The 14,686-nt window shown below is 39.6% G+C and overlaps 1 protein-coding gene across 1 annotated transcript; it reads right to left on the bottom strand.

Moving 5' to 3' along the window:
* Positions 1 to 2,419: 2,419 nt before the first annotated feature.
* On the bottom strand, positions 2,420 to 3,544 carry LOC6583543. Its single transcript, XM_002009173.4, has one exon. The coding sequence runs from the start codon at positions 3,201 to 3,203 to the stop codon at positions 2,631 to 2,633; it is 573 nt and encodes a 190-aa protein (XP_002009209.2). The 5' UTR covers positions 3,204 to 3,544; the 3' UTR covers positions 2,420 to 2,630.
* Between the last annotated feature and the right edge of the window lie 11,142 nt (positions 3,545 to 14,686).

Genomic DNA, 14,686 nt, shown 5'->3' with positions numbered 1-14,686 from the left:
TCCGCATTTAGTATTTGGCACAAAACACACCGAACTAATGATGATAATCTCCTGCGTTGCTTGTGGGTGAATTCACAATATCCTTGGAGTGCTTGAATCTGATCAATCCGAAAACGAGTTGAGCAGGTTCCATTGCCTGTTTATTTACAGAGAATCGCGACTTTTTGTGCGTCTCCATTTGAGCGTGAGTCTCTAGATAAGAATTAAATAATTGAATAGTATACGAATGATGGTTCTACCTTGATAATCACATCATCATATCAAAGTTATCTAGTTGATAGGGCTTTGCTACCCTTGCACACAAAAAGTTTAAATACAAGGCATACGAGGGATTCAAGAAAGCCAGCACACCTTACTGGAACCGTCTACACTAAGTAGCTGCTTCAGTCTCGCACAAGAGTAATGGAATAAACGCTTCAAGCATTTTTCAATGAATTATTAAGACTAGAGCAGTTTTCAGTCCGCATGTTGGCATTATTTATTACTTGTAAGTAGTGATGGCATGATTAATCGTATAATTCACATTTAAATGGGCTGCTATTACTTGAAACTGAAATCGTTCTGTAGAGTATTTTCCTGGAAAGCACCACAAATGTAAAGTGGAAGCTTTAATCAAAGGAAAGCCAAGGAAACGTTAGAGACGGCCCATCTACAGGCTATGTAGCGTTTGATTTACCACGAAAAGTCGCTGTCAATCCAGACATCATATGAAAGTCAATGGATATTTTAAAGCGAAGACGGGCTCAGCTTTTTTTAAATGCTTCACTTTTAGATTTAAAATGCCAAGGCTCCAGTGCCCGGTTGCAGATGCGTACAGAGTACTTTACACTATCGCGGCTCGATACTGCTTTCTAATAGTGGTTAGTGCCCATTGGCATTTCTTAGTGAGCAGAACGCCTACTCTACTACGTGCTATAGTTACTGAAAGAAGAATCAGATTAACCACCGCACATCTTTCACAATTATTGTTTCTCAATTCCATATTATTAATTAGATTATTTATTTATTTCGCTATTCAATAGTATCGCATTTTACAATATGTTAAATACCAACACAAACAAAACATCGTTTTTTAATGGGTAATGGGAATAAATTGAAATTAATAATCGCGTAGCTTAAATTAATAATCTGATTCAATATTCGATTAATAAATTTGATTTGCTATGCCTGACTTATAAATTCAAAAACCTCGAATTTTACGCATATATAGCTATAGATAAAACATTCAAATCCCTAAAGTAATACATTTACAGTAAGAAACTCAAAACTTAAAGACTTCATTACTACTGACTTCCTCCATTAATTATCCAAAAACTATTCAATTCTGTCCCTTGAATGAGTATAATGCAGTTGGTAGCGCCGCGCTGCGACGTTTTTACTAGATATGTAACAGATTCAATTTGATATTGAAATGTATTTCACATTCTAATCGAATCAAGTTCTTAAGTTTTTCCCTAGCTGTAAGATCTTAAGTCACTTCACACTTTTGCAGTCTTGCTTCAAATGTCACATTCATTTACTTTCGAAATTTGAGACAGTACTAGAAAAATAAATAAAATGCCATTTTGCTCTATCTTTGTGTTGCTCTATATAGTCAAAGAGAAATGCGACAATGACTTCCACAGAGTGGAGATTACTCGTCGACTCGATTTCCGAGCCACAGCTGTCAACTGTATAATGCTAATTTCGGGAAAAGGTCGACCTCTCCTCATTCTTCAACGAGCCTTTCGAAAATTACTTAAATAAACGCAGTCAAATTTGTTGTACATTATTTTAATTGAAAATTATCAAATTGTGGAAAATGAGTTGTGAATACACAGTCTGTAAAACTTTATCTACATTTTGAGCACAATTAGTGCTAGAGGCTTAAATTTATAATAAATCATATACTCCTGAAGATAATTACTATTAATAGCTCAAATACGTTAATATATGTACGCAATGGAAGGCTTGGAAAATGGAAAAGGTTAAAAATATAATGATGATTTAATATTCAGTTGAGTCTCGATCATTTGTACCCGATAAATCGAATTTCTGTATCAATCGAATAAAAAAACTGTCATTTCGAATTATCGGTAATGTATATGTATGTATATACATATGTCTATCTCCTACACAGATAGTTAAGTACTTCACTCTCCCGTAATTATAATTTTAGCTCGACTGAACTCGATTACTTGTTTTTCAATTAACTGCTGTCAGCAGAAATTGCGTAGTCTATTGTGAATGAGTTCCATGTGGAAATCTGTGGCTCTTGTTCCCAGTCAAACAATTCAACTACATGATTGTTGTTTAATTTGTGAAAGCAGATTCGGTGTGTATTTGTCACATCAAAGTCGATAAGCGATAGATAAGAATAGACATATTTTGAATAGAGGCAGATTAGCAAAAATCAAAGAAAGATAATAACAATGAAATGTACGAAGATAGCAGACATTAATTTATTCAGACATTCAGATCAAAATTCACTACACGCGCATGAAGCATAATGTTCGTTTTTCACTTTTCTCGTTTTTTGCAGATGTGCGTCGCTCCTCGAGAGCTGAGATCATAATATGTAGTATTAGTGGCGCTCCAATTGCTTTTTCTCATTTTTATTGTTTACCAAATAAATTTTTTCATGTTTAGATTTAAAATCGTAAAAGCAATATAACTATAACAAGAAGATTCGAACAATACAGATACTTTGTTGCTCCCGAACCTGGTTGTATATTCGACTCCATGTAGATGATGACTGATGAAATGGTGGACGCATATTGGGTCTTTTTCGATGTCTTACACCGCTTGTGCAGCTCATCCGCGTACGTAAACTGGAAGGGGATGCAGTTCACAATGATGGACTCGTCCAGCTCCATGGGATAGTTACGGCCATTGCAATAGAAGAGCCCGTCGCTGTACACAATGTTGTAGCATCTGGTCAACGGTCCCTCGTAGAATACAATGAGCAGCATTGAGGAGCCAAAATAATCGGCACGCTGCCAGATGGAGTAGGGCGCGTTAATGGCGGGATTGCGATCCTTATACTGCAGCCGAATTTGGCGTTCATACTTTCCGTGGCACACAAACTCCATTATGTGGCCGTCGATGAAGGAGCAGTTCTTTAAGCTAAGCGTGGAAACTGTGGCGGGGTGAAGGAGTAGAAGCAGCCAAAAAGCAATCAAGTTTATAATGTAAGCTCCTGCGCATTGGGGGCTTACTGGCATGGCCTATAATATTGCAGCAAACAGTTTTAAAGTCATTTTTGACAATTTGTTCAAGAATGAGACACGAAAATCAATGTTAAAAAGTGGTTTGACCGAACTGTCACAATTTGTACATATGAAAATACGTAAAGAACCAAAGTAAAGTGTAATTTTGCTTATTTAACCGTCTTGATTGGCTCACTGCTAATGACCTTCAAAATTTATCCATGCTCTGGGGCCCCAAACTTGAATTCTCCGAATACCATCAACACGTAAAACCAATTTCATGGATTAATGACACTTTATTCGTTGATATTGTTTTTAAAAAAATAAAAGTTTACGTGTCGCAAATATATTTTGTTTTACATTAAACGCAAAGTTCCCGATGATGCTCCCCAAAAGCATCTTTGGTATATGGCCGTGACTCATACATAGAGTTCGATTGGTCTCTTCAGAGTGGAAATGCGATTGTGAGTAAAATGGCTCTGAGCAAATATAGCTTTGTCAAGTTTTTAATCAACCTCCTTTTATTGCATTTAAATTTTTGCTTATAGTTGAAAGAGCTACGGTAACCATGATTCATTATCTACTACTGTACTGTACGAGGTCAATTAGTTAATCTCCTATTGCCTGTTACATACACACTGATAAAATATAAGGTTTCCAATTTCTCAAATTCGCACGCAAGAATAATAAACATTAATTCTTGAGGTTGGGCTCGGTATCGTGACGTGGACTATCCACTTGATGGATGGGCGGAAAACAGTTTGTACTTTTGAGTGCTTTTGAGTAAAACTGTTGCCTGGGACTTTCCAGTCAATCCAAAATTCGTACGTATCATGTTAATCAACTCATCAAAATTAAGGCTTGTGCTAATATTAGGTCGCCTGCATTTATTGCTGGCATCGCGATCCTCGTTTTACAACTGTTCCATGTACTTCGATAAGCCCATGTACCAAATGTGCCATGGAAGACTACCGCATCGACTGCACCTCCACTATCGGGACAATTATGCTCATGACAATGTTCCGTACGCGGTCTTCGCGCCTGATCCTCTAATGTCGTTCGTCTTCGTCACAATGCACAGATCCCCGATTATGGGGTGCAAAAATCTCACGATTCTAGACTTTAATGTCTTCCAGTGCGACTCGGATCAGACTATTAAGTTCGCGCTGTCCATAATATTCTGTTTCATATATCCGTTCCATTATATTGGAGAGCTTGCAGACAATTGTATGGACACGAAGATCTCAAGATTTCGCATCATTGAGAACTCCATTTTGCATTATGCTGACGTGGAAAGTGCGGGCAAAGAGTGGAGAAAAGAAATATCAAATATCACTCCGCTTGCTCTTCTGTTTGCGAGTTGGTTTCTCCTTAATTTGGCATATGGATAACGATTAGGTTTCGAGCCTTTTTATTAAGCACTGAACTTAACATGCTTTCGAATAGTTCGAAATGTAAACGGCATCCAGATGCCAAATTCAAAGAGCATTCCGTCTCTATGCAGAATCTAAACAGACCAATGTCAATACGATTGTTTCAATAAAGAACTACTCATATTGATTTCTAGCTGGCAGTTGCCAACACTCAGGCTTTAATTATCAAACTTTGAAATTCGGCGTGAAAGTTTCTTTTGATTGGGCCGTAACCGACAATGAAAATATTTCAAGATTTATTTAGTTGCCTCTAGAGGCCAGTCCGTTGCTCTAGAGGGTTATCTGTAGGCGTGTGTGCAAGGCTTCACAGGACAAAGCCGAGCAGCCACAAAATTTATTGCGTGTCTCAAAAAGTAAGCGAGGACTAAAATTAGGGGAAATTGATATTAAGAAATTGCATGAAATGCTTAAATGAAGCGTAACAAGTAAGAACGTTGCAGTCGGGCGTTACCGACTGCAGAATACTCATTCACATCCCATCAACAATTTAGTAGTTAAGTTTCGCTCTAATACTGTAGAATATACAGGTTTTTCCGATTTGCCACGCCCCAACTGGGCGTAGACACCTCATTTTTGGTCAGTTTTTAGAAAGAGATAACGGTACCCTAACTGCAAATTTTGAATCCTTACCCTCAAAAAATGTGAAAATTACAGGGTATTTTTCGATATGCCACGTCCCTAAACAGGCGTAAAAATTATTTTTGGGGAATCGATAGAGGAGGCTACCAGTAACTCAACTATCCAAATTTGAAGCTTCTAGCTATTATACTTTAGGAGATATAAACTTTTGCGGTTTGCCACGCCCCCTGTGGGCGGACATATATCCGACAAAACTTTTTGGTCTTGGGTGATCAGTCCGAGTATATATACAAAATTTGAGGTCTCTGCCATCAATAGTGTCCAAAATATAGGAGAATTTAAAAAATCACTATATCTTCAGGTCCGATTTGCCACGCCCCCAATGGGCGTAGACTTGTAATTTATCTTCAGACTTTATATAATCATACCATTAGCTGAAGTGCAAAATTTCAGCATTCTAGGTTTACAACTTTAGGAGATACAGTTTTATCCGATTTGCCACGCCCCCAATGGGCGGAGATATATCCGCCATAGCTCGTGATCTTGGGTGGTCAACGCGGACCTACATACCAAATTTCAGCTTTCTAGCTCTTCAACAAACATGATTTCTGGTATATCGGAAAATGCATTTTCCGATTTGCCACGCCCCTAGTGGGCGGATCGGGAAAATTTTAACACTTTATAAATCGGAGATATACACGAGTATGTGTTCCAAATTTCAAGTCTCTAGCTTCAATAGCGCCGAAATAGATTGCGTTCATACGGACAGACGGACAGACGGACGGACGGACAGACGGACAGACGGACGGACAGCAAGACGGACATTGCACAAAACCAATATACTGATTCACTTTCGTGAATGAGTATAAAAATAAACACGCCCGTCTAATGGACTGCCTGATTGCTGTCGCTCGGAACTCGCTTGCACGACGAGCCCTGAGCCCGGAGTCCTGACTCCTATGAGCCCATGTCCCTTAGCTAACGTGAAATGTGTATTAAAAATTCTTGGAAAACTAATCAATGTCGAATGTATTTTGATTGTGTCGAAGCTACATCGAAGGCGACATCTGGGCGCCCCCAGACGGCTGACTCCATCGATTTCCAACGATGAACAGAGGAGCGCGTGATTAGAAGAAATTAGAAAATAATTTCCCTTGTTTCTTGTCATCCGCGGCCATAAATTTCTGGTGACATGTGCCCCATGAAGGAGTGCCGGCTGCTCCCATCCCATACAGCTGCGACATCACCAAAGGTAGCTTTGCTATCTGCAATCAAAGCTCTTCCAATGCTTCTGTCTTAAGCCACTCAGTAAGCTAGTCAATCGCTTGTTGTTGCATAAGAATATTGATTTCTTGTATTCATTCATTCGATCAACGCGCTTGCCCTTATTTCCAATGGGTCTCGCACGAAATAGAGCAAGCTAATAGTGATTATAAAGCAGTGTAGGAAACAGATAGTTGAATATTCAGTTAGAATACCTTACGAATGCAAAGGCATATTGAGTTGCATACACTGAAATAAAAGACAATTTCTTAGCAAATATTTACTGTCCATTCAGCTCTGTAAAAATATTGGCATCAATCGCCTTATTCTGTTAATTAATAATTTATTTCCATTTGAGTATTTCATTTATGTAAATATTTATCTTTTTGCATTAAGTAAAATAGCTTTTGTTAAGTAATTTAAGCATTTCAATTTCATCCCTTATCAACACTTTGGTAGGCTTACAAATTCTATATTGAAAAAATGTTGCATGTTGTATGATGTATGCTGTCGACCCCAATCGTTTTTAGCCTCTTCTCACAGGGATTATAATTCGTTGGGAGACAAAGGCGAATCGGTAAATAAATCAAGAAGCACTTGAAGCTATGAGCTGGTTTCATAAAATGCAGCGATGCGATTCTGGCACCCATTGTCCCTGGAGAAGCTGTCGAATTGACATTTCTACTTAACAATCGACAAAGTGAATTTAAATTTTTAATCGGGCTTCGAGCTGCTTACTGCTGCAGCGAAACACATTACATTTATAAATATGATTTTCGCTGCACTCGAGTGGATTGCAATTTTACATTTTGTAATTTACATTTTAATATTCTGTTGGGCCTGGCTGATAAAGATGATGAAGATGCCAGTGTCAATGCATGTCATTGTGCTCTCCAGTGAACAGCCATTTATCTGCAATTATTTGCTTTAAGCATTAAAACACAAAAGTTCCGCGCCTGCACTGCTCCGGAATGCGAATTGCGAGCTGCGAATTGCTTCAGGCTCCTGCGAAAATACTTCAGCTCTAATGAACAATAATAATCTGTCCTTTGTGTCCTTCGGGAGCAGCCTCGGATCTGCTGAAAGTGTGTTTCTCATTACGGTTAGGCGAGATCTGCGCTGCGCATTTCATAGTTATGTTAATCAAGCTTGACGCTGGCTTTAAAGGCTTAAATTTAAGTACACTTCATTAACATATTTTGAAGAGGCATTTAACTGTCAATATGTATTTATTTATATGTGTTTATTATTTGTATTATAATTATTCTCTGTAGGGAAGAATAATATATGCCGTATTTGGTTTTTCTTTATCCTGAACGATCTTTAAGTATTGAAATTAGACTTCTATTGTGTTTTGGCTATACACAGTGAACACAGTGACAATGGAAAGGGAAGGTATAATAGTTTTGTGTGTATGCATGTAACTGACAGAAGGACGCGTGGCAGGTCCTATAAAGTAAACATATTCTTGACGAGATGTTGATCTCAGAACGTATAAGCACGCGCAGATCGAGTATGCTACAAACATCTTTAAAACCCATTATGTAACACCACAGCTGATAAGATGAAACATCCATACATACTGTGGACTTCCAGTAATAATATCCAAGCCTTCACATTACTTAGACTTTCACTTCCACAGAGTGTTTTTGTGTACGTCTTATATGTATATTTATATCGAAATGGTATATCAATTAGAAACTCCGAGAATGTAATCTATGGTTACTACAACGCATATTTTTCAACCTCTCACTAACTATAATTGCCTTTCCCAGATACCACTAACCAACCACAGACCCAGATGTCTCTCGAGTTTTTGCAAAAATGAGTAGTGGGTGGGTGCAGGGAGTGGAGGTGGGTAGCGATGACAATATATCTCCTAATGCTGCTGCAGTTGGTGTTGCGGTTTTCCGCGCAGCTTTCTCTCTCCTTCCCAAAGTGTCTGTTCTCGTTGCTGTTGCAGCATTCATTAGTCTGTGTGAATTTACAATCATAAAGAGATATATAATGAAAGACCAACTAGTTGTATAAGTAGCTGTTCTGTACCTCATGGGCTCATGTTTTATTTGCTATGTAAAATCTGCCTAATAATATGGGAATATGAGAGTATCATCTTGTAGGATAGTCCCCACCAGATCTTTCTTGTTGCACTTCAATCTTAAACTATGCTAACCACTAATTCCGTTATTTCGATAGTGGAGTGAATATAAGTTATCGAGGGAAAGATAGACTTCGGCAGACCGCAATAAGTTCGACACTAGTTTCCTTAATGTGGCTTTTATATTTTTATTGCCTTTTGAAATGGTTTATTACAAATTATTTAAGATTTGTCCATTTTTAATAAGAAAAAACCCTGAAAGCTTTCATAGTATCTTAACCATCTTCAGTTCAGCTTAAGGGAGTACAAATTAAACAATTATCTTGCGATTACTCTGATTGCCATATAGTCTGCTGGTGCTTCTGCGGCTGTTGTTCTTGTTTTGGTTATAGGCCTCATTGTAGTTGCTGGTTTCGCTGTCAGCCACAGAGTTGCTTAATGCCATTAGGCGTAAGTGGCATTTCCTTTTGATTTCGGTGGCGTTTATTAAGCAGAGATTCGCATTTCAAGGTGGGCGGCTGGCTAAGCGCCCATCCACCTGGACAGCGCGTCGACTCGGTGTGCTCTAGTCCACGGCTCTTTGCACTGTGCCTGGGAGACTGCTTGACGACGCTAAGATGGGTCAATGTGGGTCTGCAATGGCCGTTGCCTGGCCTTACCTGGGTAGGCCGAGATACTCATGTAATATTCAGCACGACAACATCGAGTGACATCTTCCAGGTCCTTTGCCGGAGTGCAGGCGTGCCTGTTGTGGTATGCATTTGGTTGATGTATGATCTCGGCCGACCTTTCTTAGGTGTGCTGCGCGGCACTCGCTTGGGTGTGGGCACGCCTGCTCCTGACATGGGCAAATTAAAGTCCTCTCGCTGTGCGCCAGCCCGCCTGCAATGCACGAGGCTACTCAATCATTTATTTCGCTTTTGATTATTTATTTAGCTAATGGAAATATTCGATGCCCCGCCATCCGAGCTGCTCCGAACTATTATGCCTGTTTGCCTACGTGAGCTCCGAGATTTGATTCGCTCCTCTCACACGCTACTTTTGTCACGATTTCGTATAGCTTAGCTGCCCCAACTGTGACCTGCTCACATCCCCTAGCGTCATGCTCTTCTCGTGATACGTGTATTTGGTTAACGAATTATTTATTTCTCTTTTGCGTTGTCTACAGATGTTTATCCGTATTCTCTAATTGATTTCTAGTTTCGACCCTCTATCATGATTTGATTAGTCGGAATATATGATTTTTACACAAGGTACAATATACGATTTACACAATGCAGAAAGAAAGAGAAACTAAATTGAAAGGATTCAAGAAACGAAAAAGTTATGACTGAAGCTATAGTTTTTATCGCGAAACTCAATTAACAAAAATCAAAGTTAAGGATAGAGAAAATGCAATTAATAAGTGATTGAAGTGGAATCTATTCAATTATTATGTTTGTATGTATTCTAGGCACTCCTTAGAACAATTTCATTCATTTTAGATGAAAATTAATGTGATGTTTGTGTCATGCAAAATTGAGAAGCAGGATAGCTTCAATTAAAGCAGAGAGCAATATACAGAAAAGAGTTGGCTTTTGCTTAGCAGACAGAGAGGCCTCTCAATGAAAAGCTTGGTGTGACACCTCAACAGAAAGGAAAGCTCCTAAGGGCAACTGAAAATTGACAGGAATAATGTCAGCAGTAGCTGCAGATTTTGCAGACATAACACCCTTTCGGGTAGTCGGCAAATGAAATTGATTTAACATCAAGCAATTTAGCACCAAAGCTCAATAGGCTCTTAAAGCTAATCGGCTCGGACAGAGGCGTTCACAATAGTCGGCTGATCTATTATTAATGCGCACTCTTGGTGCAGTGAATAATAATGCGATACATTGGCTAGCCGAGTCCCAGCGCTCTTATGCTAAGTCAGCTTATTGAGCTGCAATCGAGGTTATTGCAAAGACTTCAGAATTGAATAAAAATTATAAAAAGGCAACACAGAACATGGCAGCAAAGGTTAAGGCCGCCGTCTAGTCTGGCGCTCGGATCCGGTGACGCTGGCGAGGCTCAGCTCAAGGCGCAAGTTTTCTGCAGTTCGCTTGGCCATGCCATTGATTGGCCTGTCAGCTCCACAGTCTCCGTCGCCGTCGCCGTGCCCATCCCCGTCATCGGCTGCTGCTGCCTGTTGTGGTTTGCAGTTAGCGTTAAAAATTGACTTGATAAAAAGTTTAGTTTCTCCGACTTCATTCGCCGGGCCCAGACGCCGAGCACAGACGCACGAGTACGGCTGGGCAGCTGGGCTTGGGGTTGTCATATGTCAGACGCGTTTTGTGTCTCGTCTCAGCCGCACGATTTATGAATTATAATAAACTTATTGGCTTATGCTAAAGGTCGTTCGCAACTGGAGCCGCAGTGAAGCCAATGCAAAGACAGCAGCAGATTGCGTGGACCCAAGTCCCAAATGAACTCAACCCTATCTATATGGCATTTGCGTTTCCAAGCTGATGCTCAGCATTGCAACATTTCACACTAAACTCAAGTCCAAATTATTTATTATTCAGCCCTAGGAAAATGGTGTTCGCCTTCCAACATAACTGAATCAAGTCCAACTCACTTAGTTAATTTCTTTCGCTGCCTAATCCAATCTTTATATATATTGGTAGTCGACCAGTAGACACAATCAAAATCATATGTATATAGAATTTTATTCAAATCTAAAATGTTATAAGAAATTGAACTTTTTTTTTTTTTTTTTTTTTTTTTATAATAATTTTTTTAATTACTTATAGATATATTATATGTAGTCAATATTCGGTAATTTCATCATTAATTGATAAATTGCAACTTTAATAGTTTCCTGATATATACTTCGGTGAATTCATGCTTAAGAATTGGTTTTGGGAATCGCGTTATTTAATTTATTAATAAATATAATTTTATTTTAATTATTATGATTCTATTCGTTTTATGTGCAATTTTTTATTTACATTATTCAAACCGAAACTAAAATGCCTGCGTGGAAGGCTTACAAATGTAAATCATATTTATAAATTCCAAGCGGGTGCAATGTAGAGCCATAGTCTTTAAAAAGTTCCGATTTGCAATATGTGAAATAACTCATTTAAGTAATATGGAAATTTAGTTTCTATTTTATTATAATATTTGAATTTAATTAATTTTATTTATATTTACTTATTTATTTTACTTTCTTTTTCAACATAATTCATAAGATTTCATTCATGTTAAGGAACTTTAATCATAGTTACCCACATTACTTCAAATATCGTATGATAGCACATGAAATAATAAATCTTCAGGCACGCTCTCCCTTTAAATTAGCTGTGAGTAGAGTATTGGTCAGTTGGTGTCGGCCTCTTGCAATGTTTTAGCGACTTGCTTACATTTCTAAGTTTACCCTTCCATCACATCTAAGAAACGACTGACAATTCGGGCTGCCTGCAACTGCCGCCTGCTGTCAGAGTTGCTTTTGTTTTTAGGCATTTCTCGTGCAGTTGCAACTTTGCTTCACCTGCGTAACATTTTATTTTTCAACTCGCAACTTTCGAGCGGGTGTGTGTGTGTGTGTGTGTCTGTCTGCCTGTGTGTGTGTAAGTGTGCGTGTGCGTGCTTTTGAAATAGTTATGTACTTATAGTTGAACCCTTTAGCGTGCTTTCTTATGCTCGAGAGTAAAAGAGTTTTCGCAACTTTTTGCCTGCACTGTTTTTGACTGCACTCGCCTGGCATGTAGCCCCTCCTCCTCCTCCTACTCCTGTTCCGCCTCCTCCTCCTACTCCTCCGTCCATCCAGCAGGCCTACGAGTTGCCCTAAACCCTCCCGACTGCCATGGCCTGTCGCTACAGCTCTCTCACTTTAGTTTTGCATTAGTTCGCTGCTGCTCTGCTTGTGCCTGCTGCTATCTGCTTGTGAAGCCCGTAATTTATTTCTTGTTTTGATTGAAATATTGCTTTACAAGCAAAAAGACACGCACACACACACACAGTCACAGAGAGAGCGAAGGGTTGGGGCCCTGCCATGGCGGGACGACAGGGCTTAGCAAATACGCAGGCTCTTGGCTCTAGGCCCTAGGCTGGAACTTTGGCCGCCCGGCTGCTGCCTTCAGTTGGAGTGACGGCCTGTCTGCAATACGCACACCCTTCAGTGTGCAGCGGTGCACTGAGAGAAACCGGCGGTGGTAGGGTTAAGCGAAATGAAGAATGGCAACACATTGAACTGAACTACATTTTGCGTTAATTTATAGCTATAGAATGAATTCTAAAAAATTTTCCCCAAATTGCCGACGAGCTACTCGCTCTGGCTCTACTCGGCGTTCACTGAATTTTCTCTGAGTGGACCAAACCGAAAAGTTATTCATTTTAAAGGCACAAGCACTTGACGCAAGTGCTCTGTCCCTGTCTGGCTGCTGCTTGTTGTGTTTTCCCCTGCTTGGTAAGCAGGCATATTTCAATCAAAATTACATATGGAATGTGTAGCCAACAAGCTGAAATTGAAAACAGGATCGGCTTCAACATCAACATCAACATAGACATCAATATTGGCCTCAAGTTTTTGCACTTGATTTGCCTATGCCAAGAACTCACTGCAATTAACTGGCGAAAAAGGTGATTACTATTCAATTATTGCACTTGAATAGAACTATTCCAAATTAGTTGGCTTTGACTACATCAGCTATTACAGAATACAAAATTGTCCTGAGTTTCCCTTTGCATATGACAAAATGAATTCCAAGTGATTGTTAATAAAAGACCTCTTATGTTAAACGACTTTGAACGGCGTTTGTGTGCTCGCCGGCAATAGTTGAATTGAATTGGCAACATTAGCAACGAAAAGGATGCCTGTTGTCGCCGCTCCTCATCCGCTGTAAGGCGCAGTTTCACCGTCATTATTGTGCTCAATATCTCAGGGACGGCTGCTGCTATTGCGTCTCTCCTCTGCCATTATACGTTATAAATTGCATTATAATTCAAATTTTGCAATAAATCTCAATTTCAGCACAAAGGGGAACGGCGCAAGCGACAAGGGACGCGGGCCAAGGCAGGGGTAGATACTGACTGGGGCTACAGCTTTATACCATTGGACGCACCTTGAAAAGAAATGCCCGGCAAATCAATCGATTACGCGACTTAACTTTCCAATAGCTCAGCGACAAGCAGACAGAAAGACAGACAGACAGACAGGCAGGTGGGCAACTGGTGAAACTTCGGACTAACGACTGAGGGCTAAGGGCGGGAAGCAGCCAGTCCGATAGGGAGGGCTATGCCATTATGTTTATGGTAATAATGGGGCTCGGCCTGAGATTGACTGTCGGCTAGTTGTCTGGCAAGTTCAGCTGTCTGCCTCTCTATAGAATAACTTATAAAAGAGTCAGCGACTCTTTTGTGCTCGCTGCGGTTGTTGTTGCTTTTTTAAGCGTTTGCAATTGAATATGGCATTAGATGGCATTGAATGCTAATGAAGATTGGCTAATAAGCCCAACTAAGGATTTGTTAAGCAAGCAAGAAGCAAAAACTACTCGTAAATTCCAATCTATTTAAAGGACCACTGAAAAGACAGACGCAAAGTAGAAGAAATGAAATCTGTAAAAAGGAAACAGAAACCGCACTCAATCAAATCAAAGAGAATATCAAGTTTTTCTAATAACTCTGATGTGTTTTACATAAAGCTTTCAACTAGCAATGGTAACAATGCTGGTGCCTCCCCATAGCTGTCATTGTTATAGTGAGGGTCAACCACTCAGAGAAGAGGAACACACGAAAAATCCGGGCTTCAATTTGAATGGGTCGACAATCAACTTTATAATATAATCAGGTTACTTGGAATACACACGTGTGGATGTATGTATGTAGCACATGGGTATGGGATGATAATAGTCCCGTAATGGCCTCAAGCATAGGAAATAAGTTCGTAAGTGTCAGTGGGCGCTACGCATGTATTGTATGTATGTATGCATAGGTATGTAGACGAATGTTTCGACAATTTTTCAATATTTTCGGAAAGGATTAACATAATTTAGCCATTTTCATAACCTCAACCGTCCTTAACCCTTGCAATGTAATGGGCATTTGGCAATTTAATTTCTTGCACGCACAATCGACGATCTAAGCCATAATGCCACGCCCACACA

The sequence above is a fragment of the Drosophila mojavensis genome, unplaced genomic scaffold (assembly GCF_018153725.1).
Source record: "Drosophila mojavensis isolate 15081-1352.22 unplaced genomic scaffold, ASM1815372v1 contig_74, whole genome shotgun sequence".
In the NCBI taxonomy this organism is placed as follows: domain Eukaryota; kingdom Metazoa; phylum Arthropoda; class Insecta; order Diptera; family Drosophilidae; genus Drosophila; species Drosophila mojavensis.
The sequence above is the reverse complement of the archived record's forward strand: the minus strand, read 5'-3'. Positions and strand labels throughout refer to the sequence as shown.